Source organism: Saccostrea cucullata, unplaced genomic scaffold, assembly GCF_032062105.1.
Source record: "Saccostrea cucullata isolate Sc308-1 unplaced genomic scaffold, CSIRO_AGI_Scuc_v1 ctg489, whole genome shotgun sequence".
Classification (NCBI taxonomy): Eukaryota; Metazoa; Mollusca; class Bivalvia; order Ostreida; family Ostreidae; genus Saccostrea; species Saccostrea cuccullata.
This window is the reverse complement of record NW_026935196.1, coordinates 416,730-434,534: the sequence shown is the minus strand read 5'-3', so window position 1 is coordinate 434,534 and position 17,805 is coordinate 416,730. Positions and strand designations below refer to the sequence as shown.

Below are 17,805 nucleotides of genomic sequence, written 5' to 3'. Positions count from 1 at the left end.
AAGTATTGCTTTTCGAAACCCCTCTAAGATTTAGGATAGTTGTCATTAAATTGACCTTGACACGTCTGCTGCGATCACGGAATTCGAAAAGAGGATAACCAATCATAAGAATCTGAGGGCATGATCTTTTCTGTTAGCGAGACATGGCGGCTAATGGCAAAGACGTGAGTGGTCGCGAGTTTCATGTTTTGCAGGAATATATGTGCAGATTATTAAATCTACCCGTGAGAGTAAAACGGCAAAGATATCAAATGTAGTTTGATCTGAAATATAAATATTAAATTGCATCAAACAGCACTACGTTCACTGTAATCTTAATTTATTTTCAGCATCCCTTTGAAATTGTTTCCAAAGTTTGGCCCATCAAAACTGCAAAATGTGAAAACAGAAAGGTGAGATGGAAATAATTCTTTTACATTCAAATTCTATATTTTTCTTGTCGATTTATTTTTTCATCTAGCATGCATGTTATTCATATGATGTGTTGAACTTGAAGGGCATGACTTGTTACCTTGAAAGAGTTATTTCCCGTTGGTAAACAAAACTTGTCTCAGTTCAGTTTAACAAATATTAAAACTCAAAATGAAAGAAAAGAATTTAATTTTTGAATTAAATTTTAGGTGGAAGTTTTTAATCGAGCAGATCCAGAGCAACTGAAGGAAATATTTTTGAAAGTAAGGAAGAACTTATTAAGTTTTTAAGTTACTTAAAAAGTTCTACAGTCTATATTGTTAAATTATTGCCTTATGCATTCGAATATCAGTTTAATGATAGAATTTGTTCTGCGTATATATATATATAGTGTAACATTAGCAAATTAGTTTCAAATGCCTAGGTGGTGTGTAAATTTGAAGTAAAAAAAAAATCCTTCCTGGTACTGTCATTCCATGATACCTACACAAAATTTACATTTTCTTGATGGTTTCTTTTACTTCGACAGTATGCCAGTGTTGTGGAGGATGGAGAACATTATATGACCTATAGAGATCTTATTCAGAAGTACTTAAACTTTCTGGGCGAGAATTGCGATGAGTTCACCCTCAAATTATTTGCTTCCAGCGTAGACACTTCTAGAGATGGGTAGGTATTGACAATTGTACATCTATTGATAATAAAAAAGTTTGGTGTATAAAATTCATTCCTTTCATCACTTACTGTATAAAGAAGTGGTTCTTGTTATTGATAAATACTTGATTAAACTTTATGATCAATTGTTAAGGATTGAATTTTTAACCACATATTCAAAATGAAAAAAATCAGATCCTTGTTGCTCTCTTTGGTTAAAAAAGGTGCAAAGAGGATCTGATTTTAATCATATTGAACACATATTAAATGACTGCATTTGATAGCTAGACACTCAACGACAATATAAAGTTTGTTTTAATAAATCTATAAATTTCTTGATAGGATATTTTGGACTATTTTGCAGGAAGATTTCGTTTACAGAGTTCCAGGCTTTTGAGGCTGTTCTGTGCCTGCCTGATGCCATGTATGCTCTGGCCTTCCAGGTGTTTGACAGAAATGGAAATGGGTATCTTTCCTGCGGTGAGTGTTCTGCTAGGTTATGATGTAACAGTGATTCTGAGGTCAAGGTGGCATTAGCTTAAAATATTTGCATCACAACTGCAAGGAAATTATAGTATTGCTACATGTTTTATTGAAATTGTGATTAAAGTAGTGTGGCATATCTTTTTTCAAAAATGAAATAAAATTAAATAATTTTGGGTCATATATTGTGTTTTAGCAATTATTGGTTTGTTTAGCCTTTTTTATACATGTTATATAACAATGTATTTTGTTTTGTAGATGAATTTGAAGATATCATAAAACACACAACACTGAACAGGGAAATACCATTTAACTTCAGTAGCGAGTTTATAAAACTTCACTTTGGGAAAGACAAGCAAAGAAAAATTACATATCCAGAGTTTACACAGTTAATTCATGTAAGTATATTATCTGCTTTTAATTCCTACTATAGAGATAATTGTAATTTATCGTCTAGATGACAAGATTCTATGAAATATCTCTTTATTTATAAGGATTTTCATGAGGAACACGCTTTACAAGCTTTTCGGAGGCGAGATAAAGGAGACACAGGCTACATCAATGCTAAGGACTTTGAGGAAATCATGTGCAAATTAAAAAGTTACCTCTTGACCCCATTTGTCAAAGAAAACCTGGTCACAGTAAGTAATCTGCCCCCAGTAGTATACTGTATTTCATCAGCATCCTGATGACTATGCATCAGTTCAACAGTTATTTTTGCAATGCATAGCTTTAGGGAACACACAAAGTTTTCAATTTTGTGAGGATTTTAAATTTTTTGTAGAACAAGGTCTTTTTAGTGACATTTGGTGAATTATCTACATACAGTACATCATAAAAAGAATTTTATGTGCACATTCAGAAGCTTGATTTATTATTATCACAAGAAAAAATAGCCTACATCATGTTAAGTCCACATTTATAAGATAAGTTATTGTTTTGTAGGTGGCAATGGGAGGGGGGCACAGACAGATCAGTTACTCCTACTTTACTGCTTTCGTGTCCTTATTGAACAACCTAGAGCTGGTCCAGAAGGTTTACCTGGCCTGTACACGACGTGACAAAACTATGGAGGTTACCAAAGGTAGGATAGGGCTGTGTATGGGACTGTTATGCACGAACATTCAAGATAAAACTCTGCATAGTAAATGGTATCAAGTCTGTGTTTGTATGCATAATTTAAAAAGAATGTGAATAAAGCATAGGGAGTGAACATGAAGTTATTTCGGATTTTCCATATGCATGTACATGTACTGTAATATATGTAAAGTTTTTTTTCCCAATTGAGATACGTACATGTAAGATGTACAGATTGATGCACAGTCTGTGTAAACAGAAAATGATAGAGCAGTAGAATGAATCATATCTATTTTTAATTAGAGGAGATGTTGTACCAAGCCCAAGAATTTGCTCAAATTACGCCGCTCGAGATTGACATCTTGTTCCAGCTGGTCGGACTGAAGCATCAGACGGGGTAAACATGGGACAGTCTTTTGTTATAATGCATAGTCAAATCAAGACACAACATGCACTTATTTTTCACTTTCAGCTGAAATGCTGCATTTTAATTCTATAAAACAAAAAAAAAACAAAAATAACAAATGCAAGACCAGAAGCATTTATCAAGAAGTGCCCCAAAAAAATATAAATAATAATTTGAAAATATCTAATTATTAAAAAAATAGTAAATTTTAAGATCATTGATAAATTTTGCTATTCATAATAAAGAAGACTTATTGAATACTTGTGCCTACAGGAGGGTAACTTTTGAAGACATCACAGACTTGTCCCCAGCAGAAGGAAGGGAGACACCATATTCTATTCAAATGAGGATAGCACAGGTAAATACTGATGATTCCGTAATGTGTCTTATTGTTAAGAAATATATGTAAGGAAAAGAAACATACTTGACGTGTTAACTGTGTTGAGCAAATAAGGTATTTTGTTGCAATTTATAAAATCTGTCAGAGATGCTATGGTTAGGGTTCACGTAATGTGTTAAATGTCTTAGGATGTCAGATTCTCCTTCTGTTTCTTCATTGTTCTTCAGTGGAGTAGTATTAATTCACAGTTATGAAAGAAAAAAGAGAGAAAAATCACAAAAGTCGCTTTCTAAAGAAAGTTTGGGTATATTGGTATTCTTTTTCATTTTTAAAAAAATATTCACAGATCTAGAAGTGAATAGGATAGGACAGCAGGCTCAGCTGTTTTAGCCCTCTCCCTATGTATTGATATCCTTGTGTTTCTATATACTGTAACTGTCATATATTGTCACTGCTCTGTTCGCCGTTCCTTTTAGAATAGGATTGGCCTAGTGATATAGCCAGAAATAAGGTTTTGGTTTATGTTCCCCAAAGGGTGCGAGTCTTAGGCACGATTTTTCTTCAATATATGAGGAAGTGTTTTCTTCAGTTTGGGGAGAAATGATTTAATAATTTTCCTTAGATAGTATAATGTATGTTTTAATGATGGTTTTGGATATGCATGTTAACTTCTTTTCAAAGTGAGTAAATAGGTTAAGTGCTTTTCGTGTAGTAGTCCTTTTAATATCATTAATATTTTAAAAAACATGTTTTAATTTTAAACTGTATGTAATTATTTTTGTGGGGCATAAATAGGAAAACTTGAAGGTATGGTATTCACACTTTTATAATCAAAGCTTTTCTCAGCTTGCTTTTTTATGTCCTTAAAACTGGAAAGAATTTATCTCAAAAAAATCTTGTCCAATTTTTGAAGCCTCCACTGTCAACTACATTTTCAACCAATTCTGATTGGCATCATTGATGAAAATACATAACTTGTGTCTACTGCTAACAGAAAACAAACAATTTCCCAACATTTGACTTGTGTACAAAATCCTTTCTCTGTAAACAATTGACTGAAGTATGCACTGGATAATATTAAAGGTGGGAAGCGCATGGTTGTTGTTCCTTTGAGTTTAATATTTAATCTACCCCTGGTTATTTCTAAGACAAAATTTAGACAGTCCACACACTAAAATGTGTTGACAAAGCACAGAGGTAAAAAGGTCAGATTAGAAAAACTTTTAGTTGCACTATCTTGTATGGTTCCGAATATCTATATATAAGAGTTGTTTATGTAAATCTGTATTGTTAACAGGTCAAACTACCACATCTACATGTATACTGTAGAGGAACTAATTTAGTCCATACTCTAAAAAATATTTGAAAAAAAAATATAGAAGCACACTGGAAAAATATGTGTAGGTACACTTTAAGGTCATATTAGAAAGACTTGATCAGTTGCAGGATCGATGTATGGGCAATCTATATATCTATATATCTGATGTTGTTAAATGTGCATTTCTATACTGTAGACAAACTCGGTACAAACTTACCAACTGGTCAAAACATACATTCTTGTATATATACAGTGTATAGGCATAGTTTATGTACCAGTATTAAATCTATCGCATGATATCATCACACATGTAAATTGTAATAGATAAAAGTTTGATTTAGTTTATAATATTTTTATTTACAATTTTTATTTACTTTGGCATGTGATTCTCACTAAAGCTATTACGTACTGCAAGCTCCTAATTGTTTTTACTGCTGTGTTGTTTAAAGTCAAACAGGTGTAGTTTGAAGTAATTCAACTTAAATGAGAAAATGATTCAAATCTAACACATTCTTGTATTTAATTAAACTAAAAATGGGTCAGTTTCCTCCTGTATCTTACTGTATTGACTTTCTGTTGAAGATCTTGGAAATAAACTGTACTTAGTATATGTACTTAGTGATGGATGCAACAGCTTTAGCTCTCCAAATCTCTTTTTATTCATTAAACATGTTCACATGGTCAGGCCTAGGTATGCCTTTGCCAGTAGGTGTTAAATTAAATGTGGAAGAAAGAAATTGCTTTTGTTACATACAGTAGTAATGTATTACTCAAAAGAATATGCATATTAAGTATTAAAGTGTATTTAAATTAGATGTTCATGTACATGTGCACATTACGTTTTTAATTGTATCTGTATATCCAAAATATCTATTGCAGCAATATTACTTACTGTAAATGTATACTATTTAGCATGTATATCATTATGCAGGGATTGATTTTTGAATAGGATAGAGTAGATTTGATTTAACATATTTCTTCATATTCCTATGTCTATATGCACAAGACATTTTAGCATTGTACTTGATTTAGTGGTTGCTGTGTTCCGCCAAAGCTGCTAAGAAGAAAACCCGGTACACAGCCAAATATAATCTGGTTACATTATTCCCCAGCTACTGGAGATTTAGGGATTTAAAGTTTTTGGTCTGTCTGCCCTCCCCCCCCAATCTTCAAACATTGGCCATCACCATAAGGGTAGTGTTAGTTCTAGGGATTTTTTTTCCACCTGTGTATTTTTTGTGACAAGACATATCTGGGTTTTAACATTTTTTGACAAATTACCTTTGGTTTTTAGGGGAATTTAAATTGTTAAAATGGTCATGGGACTATCCTACTGCCAACAGGGAGATCAGTGACAAAAATTTTACATTTTTCTTCTCAAGAACCACTGTGTTTCATGTCTTGATTTATTAACATTGGCCATCATGAGAGGGAAGGGCCCATAATTAAAGTTTTATATAGAAATATATATATAAATCTTTTTTGAAAATCTTCTTCTCAGACAGTTAGATGTGGAAGCATCCTGGTATAGTGTAGATTTAATTTTTCCATACCCCTAAGGGCCTGGGAAATGAAAGTTTTACATAGAAATAATAGGAAAAATCTTTGAAAATTTATTTTTGAACCACTGGGCCAATATATAGCTGAAACTTATGTGGAAGCATTCTGGTTATAAGTCTGGGTTTTAATCAAAGTTTTTAAAATATATTAAAAATCTTAGATTAATAATTTATCTATTTATCCATGTTTCAGAAAAGCTGAAACTTATGGATAAGCATCTATATACATGTATTCATTTATTGTTAACATAATGATTTTTCCAAGGGCTTGGCCACATGGGGAATTTTTATATAGAAATATATAGAAAAATCTTTGAAAATCTTTTCCATCAATGAAACTGGGCCATACAAACTCTGTGGAAGCATATTATAGTGTTTCATTGTTCTTTAAATCAAAGTTTTACTTAGAAATATATAGGAAAAATCTTTATAAAATCTTCTTCTCAGTTTGTTACCACTGGGACAGAAAATTCACAACTTATTGGAAGCATTCTGACATAAACATAGTGTATATTTATTTTTTCTGCACATGACCCCTGTTTTTACATAGAAATATATAGGAAAAATCTTTAAAATCTTAATTGCACCACTGGAATTTCATGTGAAACTTTGATGGAAGCCTTTTCCTGCATTCAATGAAATTCTGATCGTTAAACATGATTACAATGGGGAATTTAAAATTTTATATAAAAATATATAGGAAAAATCTTTGAAAATCTTCTAAGTCAACCACTGGGCCAGACTAAAATTAAATGGAAAAAATGTAGGTTAAATTGACATACCCCTGATTGTTTAAGAAGTGAATATAAATCATTTTGCATATATGGGCCATTGAAACTTATGTGGAAGCATTCTACTTAATGGTTTCTCAATTGTTAACATCATGATACCTAGGATGACACTGTTATGTTCAAATAAAATTTTTCATTATATAGAAAAATCTTTGATGTTTTAATGAACCACTGGGCCAGAAAAGCTTTATGTGGAAGCATTCTGGTATTTTTAATTCTAAATTGTTCAAAAAATGATTAACTGGGGAATCAAAGTTTTATATAGAAATATATAGGACAAATCTTTGAAAATCTTCTTCTCATAGCACTTCCAGAAAAAGTGATTTGCTTATGTGGAAGCATTCTGTATGTAAATTCTGATCATTAAATTTTGACCACTGCAGGAGAAGTTAGCGTTAGGGAATCAAAGTTTTACAGAGAAATATATTTGAAAAATCCTAGAAAATCTTCTTCTCAAGCTGGGCCAAAAAAGCTATCGCTGGAAGGATCATGGGGCTTTGTAAATTATAGAATTGTCTTAATTATGATCAGTTGGGTAGGGTGGGGATGCATTATGTATAACAAGGTAGAATCTTCTATTCAAGAACAGAATGGTACAGTGTAATGTGGCCCATGAAATCTTCAAACAATATATAGTGTTCAATGTGTATTTTTTGTGATACTTTATCAACATTTTTTGACCTATTACCTTTGATTTTTACCAGATTTGAAAGACTTAAAATGGTTCTATCCTACTGCCAACAGGGACATCAGTGATACAAATTTTACATTTTGTTTATAGACATGTGTGTACTATGATTTATTATGTAGAAAAAGGGACACTTATCTGAGAGGGAACTTTGAAAAAATAATTAAATGAATACTTGTAAACATATATATTTCCTTGGCTTTTGAACATTTTATCTAGACAGTCAGCATTCCCAGCTGTTAAACATGCTGATAGTAGAACCATAATTATTTGCCTATAAGCTGGTTTGCTTATGACAGTGTTTCTAATATAAATAACATGCTGATAAATTTATTTTTGATAATAGATTTATATACATGATATACTTGCCTATACGTTTAGATTGGTTCGCTTATAAGTTGGTTGTATATGTATTTTTTCTAGATTATTTTGGAGGAATTTGCCAAAGATCTGCTTATCAGTTGGTAGAGTTTTTTGCTAAAATCTGTTACCAATGTTAGATTAATAATTTATCGTATTTATCCATGTTTCAAAGAATGCTTTGGATATTACATCTATATACATGTATAATCATTTATGTTAACACCACACTGTATTTTTAGCTCTAGATTTAAAATCTTAGATAAACATGCGATATGTTACTTTTTTCAAGTACAGTTGAATGATTTCAATATAACTTGGATATAAGTAGATTACACTAAGATACATAATTCTGTATATCGGTTTTTGATTTCGACGAACGGTGTTGGCGTTGTTACTAAAAATAGAAATTTCTGTGAAATTCTTTGAAAATGCTATTCCTCCTATTTTGGTCTGACTTCAATATAACTTGGCACTCAAGTAGACTACACTAAGATACATAATTCTGTGTATCGGTTTTTGATTATATTAACGAACGATGATTGTTACTAAAAATAGAAATTTCTGTGAAATTCTTTCAAAATGCTATTCCTCCTACAGTTTTGGTATGATTTCAGTATAACTTGGCAAACAAATAGACTACACTAAGTTACATAATTCTGTATATCGGTTTTTGATTAGCGATTTGGTGTTGTTACTAAAAATAGAAATTTCTGTGAAATTCTTTCTGCTTTCCTACAGTCTGATTTCAATACAACTTGGCACACAAGTAGACTGCACTAAGATATAATTCTGTGTATCAGTTTTTGATTTCGATGAACGGTGTTGCCGCGGTTACTAAAAATAGAAATTTCTGTGAAATTCTTTCAAAATGCTACTCATACAAATTTAGTCTGATTTCAATATAACTTGGCACACATTAGACTACACTAAGATACATAATTCTTTGTATCCGTTTGACTTCAATGAACATATATTGACCTTGGTTAATAAAGATACAATTTCTGTTACTAAATTTGCTACTTCAAATACAGTTTTAGTCTGATTATAATATAATGTGGCTTGCAAGTAGACTACACTAAGAACATAAAGAGACTTATTCAAGGATCATTATTCTCTTTTTTGCCTGTGCAAATTTTCAATTCCCAACTGCTTAAGTACTTTCCTCTTCCTTTGCTATAAGTACAAACAAATAGAGTTAAATCTTAAAAGACTTCTGGTTCCATTACTTTTAGTCTTGAATTGAATGAATTTATTCAATTGGTATACACTGCTAAATATCACCTGTGCAGATCTCTTTAGCAGTTGGCTTTTCCATCAATGAAACATACAATATCTTACACAATATTACAATATTTCATCTTCTTTATCATACTTTAGATAATAAGTGGCACAGATAAAATACTTGTATAAAAAAATGTCTTTATTAGTTTGTTAGTATGGGAAGCAACATTCCAGCTATTGAAGAAAAAGTGACATAAACATGCGAAATGCAGGATATTTATTTTTTCTGCAACAGCTGCTAAATTCATTCCCGAACTAACAACCAAAGAAAGCATTTTATGGTTTAAATTACATTAATTCAAACAAATATTTAATCATTAATTGCAGTAAATCACTTGAATTTCATGCATATGGAAACCTTATGATAATCCTTTTCCTGCATTCAATGAAATTCTGATCGTTATAACATGATTATCAGAAAATTGTTTAAAATTCTGCTAATAAAAATTAACGATTTTTGTAGAACTCGCTTATAAGTCAACCATAGAGTTAAGATCATAAAATTAAATCCGAAAAACACTGACTTATTGGCAGGTTTAAACCGAAACTGAGTTCACCCGAGTTGACCAACCTGATTGTTTAAGAAGTGAATATACCAATGTATGTTTTCCACCAATAAAAAAATTGTTGATATACTGGTACCAATACAGTGCATCATACTTTACTTAATGGTTTCTCAACTTACTTTAGATACTAGGATGACACTGTTATGTTCAACATAAAATTTTACATGCTTTCAGAAATACTGGATGTTTTAATGAAAGTTGGAGAACAGATTAAACACCATTTGAAACTATAAGCTTGGATGAATATTTTTAATTTGAAATTTAACTTCTATTAACTGTATGTTTTCTCCTTTATGATGCAGTAAACTTGGACAATGTTTGGGTATACAGGGTTTTATAGCAGTTCAGTGATTTGCTTTGTACAGTGTATGTCAGTCTCCTATCATTAACTTTTGTCCACTGCAGGAGAAGTTAGCGTTAGAACAAGGAACAGAGAGGACCATTTTTCTGGAAGTCCTAGAGAGTGTCTACAGATTTACCCTGGGTTCTATCGCTGGAGGTGAACTATCTACCTTTTGTTTTAAATTATAGAGCTTTATGTTGCATAGTATATTTCCCTTATGTGTGAATTGACCAGCCAGTACCGATACCTGGTACTTGTATTGATTCAATAAATTTGACCAGCATCTCTTATTCAGAGAAAGTACATGTACATGTGTAATTACTCTTTGAATATTTCATATGATCTCAATGTGAAATTTTTTCTTCAAAAGGTAAATCTTACAATTTATATACATTTGACTTTTGTGATTAATGTACTGGTTTATATCCACTGCATTCTGTAACATTAAAATTTCAGCTACCGGAGCGACAGCAGTGTACCCAATAGATCTGGTGAAGACTAGGATGCAGAACCAGAGAACAGGTCCGATGGTAGGGGAGTTAATGTACAAAAACAGCTGGGATTGCTTCAAAAAGGTGATCCGTCACGAGGGAGTGCTGGGGTTATACCGAGGTCTGGGACCCCAGCTCGTAGGGGTGTGTCCAGAGAAGGCCATCAAACTTACGGTAAATGTCTAATATACAATAATATGGGTGAAGGTGGAATGTTGTAGAGTTTATTAACCATAATAGATGAATTGAATTTCATTTAGAAAGGTAGAAATACATGTAGAATGCCAAATTTCCAAATAAAACTCACCAAATCTGAAAATGTTTGTGAAAACATTTTATGGTTAGAATGAAGAAATATCTTTTCCCTCAGAAAAAGCAAAGACTTGCCAATAGACTATAAATTTAGTTGAAATTGACTGTATTTGCTATAAGATTTAAAATCTTAGATAAACACAATGTTGATGCTCCAGAGATCAATGTTTTTCACTTTCATTACAGATGAATGACTTGATGAGAGATAAGCTGACACGTAAAGATGGTTCTATTCCTCTTTGGGCAGAAATGATTGCAGGAGGCACAGTAAGTTCATCAGAGACAAGTTATATGTATAAAATTCAAATATTTCTAATTTTGTAAAATATTGTCTGATCCTTTACTGGTAAATCCCATAACAAATATGTTTGGTTCATGTACATTAAGAAATAAAATCTTGTTTATTTGACAATTATATTAAGGGAATGGACTGAAAAAGTATTCATTAAATATAGTTTTCAGTGTATACTTGAGAAACAAGGTATGAAACTTTTTGGGGGAATATGAAGGTTGGTCAACTGATCAAAACCCAGAAAACTTCACAATTTTTATAGTTTTTTATCATTGAATGAATTCATTAATTTGTCAACAGGCTGGAGCCTCTCAAGTCATGTTTACCAATCCTCTGGAAATCGTCAAGATTCGGCTACAGGTGGCAGGAGAGGTTCATGGGAAGGCCAAAGTCAGCGCATTTACCGTCATCAAGGAGCTAGGCTTCATGGGATTGTACAAGGTATCCAAGTACTGGCTCAATTTCTCCTCAAAAACTTGGTAGTCATAGAAAGTTTGGGACTTGTGAACTTGCTTCCATTTCATAATTTTTTTTTGTCTAGCAAAATTTGCTAGCAACTTTTGACATAAAAATACTTGAAGGTTTAAGATGTATATAACCAATCAGACACAACTTGTTAAGAATACATCTGATGCTGGGTCTTTTTGGTCAAAACTAACCAAAAAGCTAAATAAATGCAAAAATTTAGGAAGCTAACTGTAAAATCACATTTTCATGGGGTCAAATATTCTTGGTTTGAGGAAAAACTTTGGTTCTTTTGATTTTGAGGATTATTTAGAAAACAACATTTCTAGATGGCCAAGAATTTGTGGGTCTCTTCATACCTCAATAACAAAAAATTAAAACCCCACATAAATGTGTAATTTCACAGTATCTAGAAAACAAGCAGCACTTGTATAAACTGTGTTAAATCTTAAAATTTATATTAATCTACAAACGGTAGGAACTATTTAGCATGAATAGAAAAAGATGTTTTAAGACTGAAATGCATGAAATACTAAATTACTTGTTTGATGTGCTGTAGGGATCCAGGGCCTGTTTCTTGAGAGACATACCTTTTTCAGCCATTTATTTCCCAGCTTATGCAAACACGAAGAAAGCATTGGCTGATGAGAATGGCTACAATTCCTGGGGAACACTGCTTCTGTCTGCCACAATAGCAGGTATCTCAACAACAATGTATCCATAACTAAAAGGCATATACATGTACATGTAATGAAATGTTTGAATTTTAGAAGTAATTGAAGTTACCAAAATGTTGTTGATTGTAAAAATCAGTCTTAGTTCTCATACAGTATAGTGGACAAGCACTGGTCAGATAAACAAAAGCTGATACTTTGATAATCTGTATGTAGGTATGCCTGCTGCTGCTATCCCTACACCAGCGGATGTAATCAAAACCAGATTGCAGGTGCAGGCTAGAACGGGGCAGACAGCGTATAATGGAGTCATAGACTGTATACGCAAAATCTACAAAGAGGAGGGAGGCTGGGCCTTCTGGAAGGGGACACCAGGTAAGGAATCTGTGACACAGCTGTCTCACGAGGTCTAGTAGGGGTTATACAGGAGATGCTTAGTAAGAAATCTGTCCAAGTTCTAGTAGGGATTAATTACTGTAGAAGTACTTTTTTCCGCGTGGTATTAATTTACGCTATGTATGCGGTCACAAATTTTCCGCGGAAATTTGTACAAGCATTCTTAATATAAATGCAAGGCATATAGTGGCAGTCTGAGAAATCCGCATAATTTTCAACCTGCTGATTAAACGGAAATTGAGATTCCGCGGAATTATGACCCTATGGAAAAAAAAGTATGTCTACAGTATACAGGGGACACCTGGTGAGAATTCTTATACAGCTTTTAGAAAAGGTCTAGTAGGGTTATACATCATTAAGGCTGGTTGTATTAAATATTTGAATTCAGTCTGAGTTACGGAAATCATACATAATTTGCTGTTAAAAAATGATTGCACATTAAGTCAGAATGATATGTAAGGTTTATTTTCAATCTTTAGCTGTTTTGATCTTCTGCCACAGGTAATATTAATTGTTTCCATCATGCATGATTAGAGAGTTATTTTAGCAGAGTTAAATTTGTTTCTGTAATATTTAGTTTTTTGAACACATTTTATTTAAATTTATTTGATACTTATTTAGACATTGATTTTTGTGTTTGTTTACAGCCCGTGTGTTTAGATCCTCCCCCCAGTTTGGTGTGACACTGCTGACCTATGAAGTTCTCCAGAGATTGTTCTATGTGGACTTTGGTGGAAGGTAAGAACAGCATGTATAAATGTTGTAAATAATCATGATTAATGTTTTTAACTCTGTAAATATTTGGAAGAAAGTTTTAATTTTGCCCATTTAAATGCATGTGCCTGTTTACTTGCCAAGACGAGATTCTGAAACACTTGGCCGTTCAGATTGTCTTGGAGGCTAAGTGTTAGAAAAAGATAATTATGCTTAAATACAGATTTCTGAGGTGAGTGCATAGTCTTTGCTATGTTAGAACCAGATATCTATGAAAAGATTACCTTGATAGTTACATGAGATATTTCTGTTTCAGACGTCCCGAGGGATCGGAGCCTCAGGCCACTCAGCTGGAGAAGCAGCTCTCGCGTAACCCGGATCACATCGGTGGCTACAGGCTGGCTCTGGCCACATTTAATGGAATGGAATCCAAGTTTGGACTGTGTCTACCCAAATTCAAAAGCTCAATACAAACATGATCCGAAGGATATTAGGTTGTTTTTTCACAAAGAATTAGTTATTTTATTTTAAAATTAGGATAGGTGTTGAACCATTCCTTACATCCCTGTGTGTTATCTACAGATAGACAGACGTGTCTATTGTGTGTTATCTACAGATAGACAAACTTGTCTACTGTTTTTATATTGTTGCTATTTATAGATTTGTTGACTATGTTATTGAAATGTTGAATGAGGTAAATGGGTGAAAATTGAAATAAGAAGGTAATGATTATATTTCCAGTTGGTTTCTTTTCTAGATTTGACTGCAAAATTGTGATTTTATGGACCTTATAGACATAAGAAAATTTATTTTTGTGACAGTCCAAAACTGATGATATAAAATTATATTTTGCCAGTATGTGTACATTTAGTTAACCAGTAGCTCAAATTGAAAAGCTTACCCACAATTGAAATGTATATTGTTATCTTGGTTTTTATTTCCATGTAATGGGATGTGTCAAAGGAATGCATCAGTCCTTTTTGAATGTAAGGTCTCGACTTTGATTTAAATGCCCACTTCTTTGGATGTTGCCAAGATTTTTATTTGGCATACAAAATTCAAAGTACCCCAAAATGTATTATAGTACATGTAGATGCTGTAATTTATTTTCTGCTAAAGTGCTATTATAGAATCAGTATTGCTAAAGGTTTACCATAGCTTGCATTTTTTGAGTTATTGTATGATAGATGGAATATATGATTTGAAGTAAATGAGACACTACATTTTATTATGCTTAAAGCAGAGAGGGGAGGGGGGTTATAGTAAGTATACTAGGTATTTTTTTCTCTGTAAAGTGAAAAGTATGAATGGTGATGAGCCATCTCCCTCAAGTTAACAGTATGGTACAGTCTAGTGCATCTATTTGCATGCACAATGTACATATACAAAAACATCTTACTAGATAAAATGGAGATTTGCAAAAACAGTGAATAAACTTTATTATTTAATTGAAATAAAGTCGTAGATTTGAGCTGGAAAAACTCTGAGCTGCATCTGAAGCAAAAAGTAAATTTCCCATTACATGTATGTTCCAAGTTTAAAGATTTACTTAAGAACTGGGTATTGACTTTAAACTATCATCATTATATGTAGTCAATTAAATGTTTCAATACAGAAGCATAAATCTCTTGAGGGTAAGTGGTGTTTATGGAATTTATTTTATTTTAAACAATATGCATTTTCAATAGTATTTTCATGATATTTTTGGAGGGCCTTAAATATTCTGTGTGTTTGGGTATTTGTTTGATTTTATGAACACTCAAGTTAATTGCATAAAAAACGAGTCAAAATCATTGAAGGTTTTAAACAAAAATGTTAACATATTGTAAAAGTGCCATTAATAGCACTACCAAGTTATTTTCCAGATATTTGTGTGACAAACTGGACTCAGATAAAAGGTATGGCGTGAAAAGAAACGGTTTTGCTTTGTTTTTAGATATATCTTGTATCTTGAATATATATGTACTGATTTTCTAAGAAACCTTATTAGTACCCTAATTTGTTCACGTGGAAAATCAGAAAAGATAGAAGTCTTTGATAAAGAATGACAAAATTAAAATATCCTCTCTTGATCTTGAAAAATTTTATTTAAAATAAGATTTCTTGTAGAAATGAATGTAATTATTTTTTGATTTTGAACAACTTGGTCCTGATAAAGGGGCTAGAGCTTCTTGTCAGGTCGAGTTTTAGTAGAGAATAAAACAGGAAATTTTCTTTACCCATAGCTCGTATCGGGCATCATTTCACATTGTTATTTGCTAGTCGTATACTTCCTGACATCAGCAAGATGTAGAGAAGATTATTTTAAATATGAAATATCTGGTACCTTTGGGTATGTAGTTTGGTATATTTAACAGTTCATGTGAATGAACATTGAAAAAAAAAATGAATTGTGAAATGTACTTTTTTTTCTATTCACAAAGTTGAAATGAAATGAACTAAAGACATGCATAATTCAAATTCATTTTCTGAAACTTCCAATCAGAATGATATTCTTTTATTAGTTTTTGTTAGTTTCATATACATATAATAAATAGTCAGATTTTGAGTAAACTGACTTACATAAAGTCTCCACAAATCTAGTTTTCTTTATTAACTTTCACTTGAGTATTAAAGCAATCAGTATACGGTAAAACTTGGTTATAACGAAGTCGTAGGGACCTGTGAAATTACTTCGCTATATCCGTAATTTGTTATATCCCTATAAGGAATTCGTTAAATTTTTATAGCTAGGGATCCTAGATACCTTTGCTATGTCCGTGAATTTGAAATATCCGTGTTCGTACTAAACGAGTTTTACTGTATATCACAAGCTTGATTCTGCACCAACTTTTGAAGTAATTTGCCATAATGTGAACTGCTTTATACTAGGCAACTATCAGTTTTTCCAATTATTTATTTTTATACGTAGTCATAAAATAGTTTTAAATTTGATCTTGCTCCCAAACACTCCAAGAGTTGAAGAATGTAAATTCCATGAATGGTTTTGATACTCAATGCTTATTGTACATCATTGCCATGTTTTATTGTTTGCTGTCTAGAGTAAATATGGTACTGAAGTGATATATAAATACAAAAAGGACAGAAATATGAAAGAATAATAAATAATTTTATATGTTTTCATGACATGGTTTTGTTTTTATTTGAGCTATAGGATATTTTACGGATTTCATCCCTTGAAAATTTTTACAGCAGTGTTGTACATTCTTCATGTTCTTGTCTTGGAGTATAATCTCCATGGGATGTGCATTGACCATAGATCATTCAGAAATGTGTTTTACGCAGGTAATGATCACCTTAATACTTTGCAGCATCTTTTATTGATGTTTCAGCAAGCTTCTGGCACTAAATTGTTGCACCATGTCGGCAGATTTTCAGGACTTGCTACATTAAGATGTAAACAAAGCATTTTGCTATCTGTTTTTGTCGTGCGTTGTGCGTCGTGCGTTAACATTTAAACATTTTCAGCTTCTTCTCTGAAACCACTGAACCAATTTCAACCAAATTTGGCATATAGCATCTATGGGTGAAGGGGAACAAAAATTGTGAATTTCATGGTCCCTGCCCCCCTGGGGCCTGGGGGGGTGGGGCAAAAACCACTAAAATTAGTGCAATCTTTAAAAATCTTCTTCTTTACCCCCAGACATCAAGCATTCAAACTGTTGGTATGATTGTAATCAGCATTGAGTCCTCTACCAAAATTGTGAAATTCATGGCCCCAGGGTCAGGGGTTCTGGTGTTAGGGCGGGGCTTTATTGATTATATAGGGAAAATGGATTAATTCAAAAATCTTCTCTGCTCCTGGGTATTTAATAAACTAATTAAGTTCATAGTTATGATGAGCAAGAATGCCTCTACCAAAATTGTGAATTTTATGGCCCCAGGGTCAGGGGTTCTGGTGTTAGGGCGGGGCTCTATTGATTATATAGTGAAAATGCATTAAATCTTTGAAAATCTTCTTCTCTGCTCCTGGGTATTTAATAAAATAACTAAGTACATAATTATGATGAGCAAGAATGCCTCTTCTAAAATTGTAAATTTCATGGCCCAATGGGTTGGGGGTTCTGGTGTTAGGGCGGGGCTTTATTGATTATATAGTGAAAATGCATTAATTCTTTGAAAATCTTCTTCTCTGCTCCTGGGTATTTAATAAACTAATTAAGTTCATAGTTATGATGAGC

General features: G+C 32.5%; 1 protein-coding gene across 2 annotated transcripts; it reads left to right on the top strand.

Annotated features, from left to right (window-relative positions):
• Positions 1-48: 48 nt before the first annotated feature.
• LOC134242210 (electrogenic aspartate/glutamate antiporter SLC25A13, mitochondrial-like) lies at positions 49-16,750 on the top strand. Of its 2 annotated transcripts, XR_009986813.1 has the most exons (19): positions 49-164; positions 330-392; positions 621-674; positions 941-1,080; positions 1,430-1,545; positions 1,807-1,946; positions 2,043-2,189; positions 2,494-2,632; positions 2,929-3,022; positions 3,305-3,389; positions 10,343-10,436; positions 10,737-10,945; positions 11,270-11,350; positions 11,676-11,816; positions 12,400-12,538; positions 12,731-12,889; positions 13,558-13,648; positions 13,941-16,246; positions 16,419-16,750. XR_009986813.1 is itself a non-coding variant. In XM_062724299.1 (18 exons), the coding sequence occupies exons 1-18, from the start codon at positions 144-146 to the stop codon at positions 14,101-14,103; spliced, it is 2,076 nt and encodes a 691-aa protein (XP_062580283.1). In that variant the 5' UTR covers positions 49-143; the 3' UTR covers positions 14,104-16,750. The 2 variants fall into 2 exon arrangements, 1 of the variants encoding a protein (XP_062580283.1); XM_062724299.1 differs by having other exon boundaries at positions 13,941-16,750.
• Positions 16,751-17,805: the final 1,055 nt, after the last annotated feature.